The 7,263-nt window shown below is 44.9% G+C and overlaps 1 protein-coding gene across 2 annotated transcripts in view; it reads right to left on the bottom strand.

Annotated features, from left to right (window-relative positions):
• GRIA1 (glutamate ionotropic receptor AMPA type subunit 1) overlaps nt 1-7,263 on the bottom strand; it is a 297,774-nt gene that overhangs the window by 7,496 nt on the left and 283,015 nt on the right. For both annotated transcript variants that reach the window (XM_081826209.1, XM_081826208.1), the window contains exon 15: nt 3,118-3,252. In XM_081826209.1, the coding sequence (XP_081682335.1) occupies nt 3,118-3,252 (135 nt within the window). The remainder of the gene's footprint in view (nt 1-3,117; nt 3,253-7,263) is intronic.

Genomic DNA, 7,263 nt, shown 5'->3' with positions numbered 1-7,263 from the left:
ATTAAAAATTCTATTAGGAGCCTTGGTGAATTGGGCAGAGTTGTGCCAACCAATGGAATTAATTATAAAAGATTATGGTGGAAGACCTTGGATGAATGATTCTAAGAGATCCTGGCATTGGCTTCTGAGAAATTCAACATCTTTGTAAAGGGAAGGGTACGAATGTCCCCAAGAAGTTATAACCTGCCTCAGTGGCCTCCTCTAAGTATTCTTGTCTTAACCTGAATGTTGTGACTTCAGTGGTGAAAGTCATCTGTCTAGTTTTAAGACAGTCCTACTCTTTAGCCACCCTGGTACCATTACCTGACACTGACCATGATTAGTGGGAATGGTAATCCCATAGGAAGGGCCAGAAGTCCAGGCACTTCCTGCTTGGTGGATGTCTGCTCTCATCAGATTTTATGAGCACAGATGGGGCCAGAACCAGCTTGGATGATGCTGTCTGTGCTTCTAGGCTGGTGGTCTTGATGGTTCTATTTGCTTACCCAAATAGCAGCTCTCCCCCATGCATCACCTCAGCCTTGAGGAGATCTTCTCTTCTAGGTACAATTCTACATTAGTTTTACTAATAATTACCCTATGTGTGCCAAATGTCCAAAGAGAAATTAGACATAGTTTCTTACCATCAGGAACTTAAAAACTATATAACTCAAAAAACCTAGGACATATAAGTAGGGGCAATAAAAGGAAAGTCTTAAAAAGACTGTAGCTGGTCCCTAATAGGAAATATTATTATTATAAATTCTAGTTATCATTGTTAGTACTGTTATTTATCGAGAGCTTATCATGATGCAGGCATTCTGCCAATCCCTTTATATCCATTTTTCACAGAAAGCTCACAACAATTTTATGAGATATGTACTGCCACTAGCCCCATTTTACAGAAAAGGAGGCTCAGAGAGTTACTGGAACTTGTCCCAGATTACACAGTTAACAAATGGAACAGGCAGGGTTTATGCTCAGACACTCAGTCTCTAGGGCCCGTGCTTCAGACACCACACTGCACTGTGTTCTAGGGGAGCCGTGAGAAGGAGCTCCTGTGATGTGTACTGGGCCAGTCCTGGGCCCTTGGTTTGGGTCACAGTTCTCATGGAAAGTTTTGGGGGTTTGTAAATGTTGTAGCTCACCTAGCTCTTTTTCTGTTCCACTCTTTGCCTCCAGAGTGGCCTTTCCTCACTTTGGAGGGTAAGATAGGAGAATATTTAGGTTTATGTTTTGGATGGAATAGGCAAAGAAATCTTTCTTTAGGTTCTAGGAGACCTTTTTGTGTTTGCCAAGCTTCTTGGAGGTTTACCCTGGGTTTAGGGTCTGAGGCCCATGCTTTTGCTCTGCTTTGTCCTTTCTGAGAAGACCTGGTAGTGGGTGAGCTGGTTAAGGGTAGGAAAGAGGTGTTCCTAAGTCCCCTAGCTAAATACCATCATACTACCATCCCTTAATTGTTCCTTGTTATTGTATCTTAGTTACATTGCCTTTTAAATAGGCTCTATGGGCAGAAGACAGGGAGAGAGATTAGCCTGCATTAAGGCACACCGGTGGGAAGCATGAGGTGGGTGGTTAGAGTACATAGTATGTAAGGAGAGCAGATTGCTTGGGAGGGGAAAGTAGGCTGGAGCCATGATGTGGAAATGTTGACTGCCAGGACAGAAGGTCTGAATGCCAGGACAGAAGGCCCTCCTCCTCCAACTCCCACTTTCTGTGTACAGAACTGAATACAGAGTTTCCAAACAGGGGAAGCAAATGTCCAGCAATGTCTTCAAGAGTGACCCTGGAGATGTGTGTAGGGCTATTGGCCCAAGGTAGGGAGAGGCTAGGTAGGAGGCTGTGGTTGTGACTCCACAGTGGGTGTACTGAGCTTATATGGACTTCTTAGGGCCCATTCTAGGAGAGCAAATCCTACCAGTGAATCTTCTTAGTCTAGTCAAGCCAACATCACAGCCTAGGTTACATTGCTCAGAGTGACTGCATTTCTCTCCACCTTTGTTGGTCTGAGTCCCACTCGTCCTTCCTCTTAATTTTTGCCTCAACCTGGGAGCCTTCTCTAATTCCCTCTTCCTCTGTATTCCTATCGACCTTCCTATCTATAAGTTGCTTCATGGAGTAATTTTTCTGTGCAGTTTTTTTGTTGAAAGTGCCAATGGTCACAGATTGCAACTCAGTCTTCTCTGTCTCATCATGATGTCTTGCTCATGGTATTGCTCACATAATTCATACTTGCATAAATATTTTCTTATTGAAGCTAAATGAGGAAATGTGAGGGGTCTTGAAGGTCATTTATTCAAAACTCCCTTTGAGTACTGGAATCTCTATCTTCCCCAAGAGTTACTCTTCCTCTACTTGTATACCTCCAGTGATGGGATGCTTGCTTTTTATTGGGATAGTCCATCCCATTTTGTGGTAGCTCTGAAAGAAAAGTAGATCTCACTGTGTTAACATTTGTTCTCCATAGCTTTTAGTCATTAGTTCTTGTTGTACACTTTGGGACCCAACAGAACTAGTCTATTTTTTTTCCACCTGAAAAGTCTTCATATTTTTATAGAAAGCTCTCTTATCCTCCATAATTCTTCTCTTCTCTGGTTATTTGGCTTCAACTATATTTGATGTGGTTTGGGGTCATTTAGCTAATCTGCTTATCCTCTGTGCATGATCTTCTTTGCCAAAATCTATATCAAAATACAGTGGCTAAGAAAAGACCTAACTCACCAAGCATGGCAAGATTATCTATCTTGCAGAAGATAGACATCCCTTCCCCTATTTTGGGAGCTATACTTCTGTTAATGCAGCCTCAGGAGAATCTACTTTTGTAGCAACCACTCTTGCCTCACACTGTGTTGACTGTCCACTTAAACCCCTAAGTTTTAATCTCACCACCCCATCTTTGGCTGGTGCAGTTGTTTCCCAGGCCTATGTTTACCCTGACACATCCCATCTTCCTTCCTTTCTCATAGCTGTCTCCTTTCTTATCACCTTCCTCATCCCAACTTTCTGCTCCTTGCCTCAAACTGACCTCAACTTCCTCTCACTCCCCCCCCCCACCCCCGCTTCTAGTACAGGGACTCCCAGGAAACCCAGTGATATCACAGGATGGGGTAGGAAAAAGGCCTGGGGAGACGATGCCACCTTCATCCGCTTGGATTCACTACGGGATTTGTAGCAGAACTCGATTAAGGCAACCAGCATGGCTAGTCCAAGTCCTCCGATCAGGATGTAGAACACGCCTGCCACATTGCTGAGGCTCAGGGCGCTCGTCTTGTCCTAGGAAGAGGAGGAGGGAAGGGGGGAGGGGAAAGAGCAAAGTGAGCCAAAAGGCTAGAGAGCATCCAAGCAATAGCATTTTTACACACATACACTCAACCCCGTTACCCTTTTTAACCTTCAAAATAGCTGGAGAGGCTTTTTATTCATTGACAGAGTGCTAAATATCCCTAGGAAAAGTGTGTGTGTATTAACAATATTCCAAAGCATCTCTGATTATGTTTAATTTATAATTACATTTTCCTCCCTCCTCAATGCCTGTTCTGGGGCAAGAGACACCACAAGAAATTCGGGGCAGCTTCTTTCAAAATCTGCATCCTTGAGCTTACCCTATTCTTTCAGAAAACATGTACCTTCCTTTTCAGCTCAGTTCCTGTCCCTGACCCTTCTGTTGTGCAAAGCCTCAGCTTTGCCTATTTATGTCTCTGAGCGTTTTTCTGAGTTGGCACTTAAAATGAACTTCTCCCTAGATGTGCCTTTAATTTCAATTTAATAAGGCAGTCATTGCCCACATAATAAAGACCAATCAATGTATACCTTTAACTTACTGATCTGAGCCCCAGTCTAGGGACAAAGGAAACTAGGGGGCTTGGAACAGTAAAATGGCCCTGAGATAGAAAACTAGCTCTATTAAATCCTAATAATTATGCTTAATTGGTGTCATTTTTCTGTTGGAGGTGCTTGCTAAAAGACACTGCAGGCCAATGCAGGTAGCTGAATTTAGAAATCTCTGCTGCCTATGGTAAAAGATCTTATACTGGTTGTGGATGAGCAGAATCGTGGAGCAGATTGCTTAATTCCTAGGGCTGGGGGACAAGTACCCATCTCTAGTAGTTTGTGGACAGAGCTCACTTTGTGGAGCCTGAGAAAGACCATCAGTCTGCTGAGACTCTCCCTGCATCCTGTCACCTCCAGTCGGGTTCAAAACTGGGGGACTGGGGACTGTTCCCAAGCAGTAAGAACAACCAAAGGAAACTGGTGGTTATGATGGTAGTAACAGCTCAGAGAGCGGGGAAACTGCTCAATAAAATTCTTGACACAGGCAAGTGAACATCTTTAATTTATATCTTTAAATCTTGGAAGAATACTCATCCCCGGATGTCATGGTGGTGCTAACATCTTTGTTTATATTGTTTGCTTAGGTACAAGTTTTTCATTGAACTAAAATGTACACCTCAACTGGCACAGATACACACCGTGGTTGGTTAGTTGGTGGTGCAGGACAGGATATAGCTTTTAGGTCTCTGCATGGGCTCTTTTTCAGGTGGAGAGGGAGGCGAGTCACACAAAGGGTGAACTGTGTTGCCCCAGGGACTCCTTTGACATCTGCCCATTAGAATCTGGGTATGTGGAAAGGGGTTTGTTAGTGACTAAATCAGTGGGCTCTGCCCTAGTTCTACTTGGTGCATTGTACAGGGTTCAGCAGGGCTGAGCTTGGGCACCGCAGCTGGCAAATAGCAGCATGCCTTCCCTCCCCAGAAGCAGCCTTGGCTAGCAGAGCTGTAGGATTATCTAAAGCACACCCCTTTGGTGGCTTCCTGTATTGCTAAAGCAGATGGCTCTTGAATATGGGTTACACTTGGCAAGGCATATTCTGGCTTGGGAAGCAATGGAAATGATTATTCCAAGGGGTAGAATTTCTCCTGCTCTCGTGTAATGGCCTGATAAGGGTTATGTGCAAAAATGAGTTCAGTGCTTGGTTCAAGAGTTGGCGGAACAAGTAAATTCCCACTTGGCATTATTTTTCAGAACACTCAAAATGTCTCCCTGTTTGTTGTTCAGGAGGTCTGTAATTCTGCTTCTGGAGAGTAATTCTTCAGAGTCCTTGGAGGATTTATGGTTAGTAGAAGTTCCAATAAAACTCTTCTGTGTGGAACAAAAGAAAAAAAAAAAAAAACCACCAGGCTCTTCTGTGTGGACAGGGCTAGGAGTGTGGTGGGGAGGCATGTTAATGCATCATCAGCTACAAGCTTTCCAGCTATGACCAGGGAGAGGGGAAAGATAGAACCCGAGTCTTCTGAGCACCCTTCTGGAGGACCCCATTCTCCTCCCATCCCATAGCAGCTGTACTCCCAAAAGCCAGGCAGCTTGTTGGTGGGAGTGAAAAAGTCACAACTTGTCTTCTGCCAGGAGGGAGGGAAAAGAGTGACAGCACTGAGAAGAATGACAGGTGAAAAGAAAAACAAAAAAATCCATTTTTCAGAATTGTTGGGCTTGTCGTCATGGTGATGAGCCCCCCCTCACCAATCTGTCCCCCTTAACCTGTTGTGTTGAATTGCTGCCTCTCTCATGTGGAAGGGAGATGTTTTCTTTTTCACATTTTTTTCTTGCTCTTCCCACATAATGGGGGACTGTCCCAGACTCTCTCTGTGTTTCTGAGCCAACATCCCTTCCAAGAATCTGGCTTGAGTCTTCATGAAGAAGTTTGATCCAATCATGAACAGGAGATACTTGAAGTAGAAAGTTCCAGGAAGAAGCCAAGGCCTTCAGCCATAAGACCTCCCACAGAGACTGGTGCTGCCCATCATGTAAGGCCTGCTAAATCTGGACAAAGCTCCAGGTTTCTCCAACTGCTTCCATTCCTTCTTATCTTCCTTTTAAGACTGTGAACTCTTACAAAGCAAAGGCTACAGCTCCTGCTCTTCTTTCCATTCTGTAGAGATTGCACACATTTTCTGATGTCTGTACAGCTGGACTTTTAGGGGCTGCCTGCAATTGTTTCACATGCTGAATCTGTGACCTGACTTGCTTTTCAGGTCCACCTACTAGCCTTTCTGCTATGGTAGGCTTTCACTTGTGCTTTTCCAAAACTTAGATTTTTAGCCCATGAGTTAAAAGTCTCATTTTCCTGAGGGGTTGGTTATTTCCTAGGAATACAGACTCAGTGGTTGGCTAGGCATACTCACTAGCCAGGACCAAAGTTTGGAAGCTATGGGGAGGTGGATTTGATTCAACTAAAGGAAGACCTTTTGACTCAACAGAGCTGTCCAAAAGTGCAACACCCTGCCATGGATAGTGGTGAGCACCTCAAACATGGATGTATTCAGAAAGAAACTGATGAGGTCACTTAAGGGATTCAAGCACTGGACAGAGAGTTAGATGAAGTGACCACTGACACGTGCCCCAACCCCAAGAGATTTGAGGCATCTAAGGAGTTCCTAGAGGGCCTGGGATCATGCCTTTTATAAATTCTCCCTAGAGACTAACCTCTTTAGGGGATGCAAAAAAGGAACTCACGTTAATTGGCAACTTCTGCTGTTCCATTTCCAATCTAGGACAGTTCCCTAGCTTGAGTATTTTCCCCAAGAGCAACACAGGATGAGAATTGGCCCATTGTACTAATAATTGGCAAGGCAAATGCTGTGAAAGTAAGGGTTGTGGGGGCGGCTCTTCTCAGCAGTGTGTGCTCAGGGACCGGCTGCTGTACAATGCACCACAGAACATACTGACTCGAAACAAAATTGCAGCAGAGAACTCAAGGAGACAGTATGGGTCATGGAGGGGAACTCAAGGGCTAGCTGAGGCTAAGGCCTCTTCCAGAGTGGGAGGAATTTTCCAAAACAGAGGCACTAGTCCGAGGGTAAAGTGGGCATCCCCATAGGAGGCCTTCACTGTGAGCAGAATAGCTGTCTGGAATATGCATTGGAGAGCAGAGGTCTTGTGTGCTGGAAGAAAATGGAGCCTGCTGTCCCCAGAGGTGCTCCTGGCTCCTGGCCCCAAAGAAAGAGTTTTAAAGGAAAAATCTTTGTTTCTGTCTAGTCCCGTCTCCTAGGGCAGTGATGGGAGACTTAGGATATGGGGTTTAGGGGCACTGTGGAGGACCACATTCAATCTCTGATTTGGGTAACTGCCGTATGTTGGACATGATGTTGGAGCACACATAACTCCCAGGAGATTCACCTTGAAGTCACTGATTCTCTCTAGGCCACTGCCTGTGCTGCTTTACAGAGGCTGGGAACACTGACCCTCAGCAGGATTCTAGCTGGAGCCAGAAGCCTCCAGGGTTTGGGG

Source organism: Leptonychotes weddellii, chromosome 7 (assembly GCF_054177405.1).
Source record: "Leptonychotes weddellii isolate Sample4059 chromosome 7, ASM5417740v2, whole genome shotgun sequence".
Classification (NCBI taxonomy): Eukaryota; Metazoa; Chordata; class Mammalia; order Carnivora; family Phocidae; genus Leptonychotes; species Leptonychotes weddellii.
The sequence above is the reverse complement of the archived record's forward strand: the minus strand, read 5'-3'. Positions and strand labels throughout refer to the sequence as shown.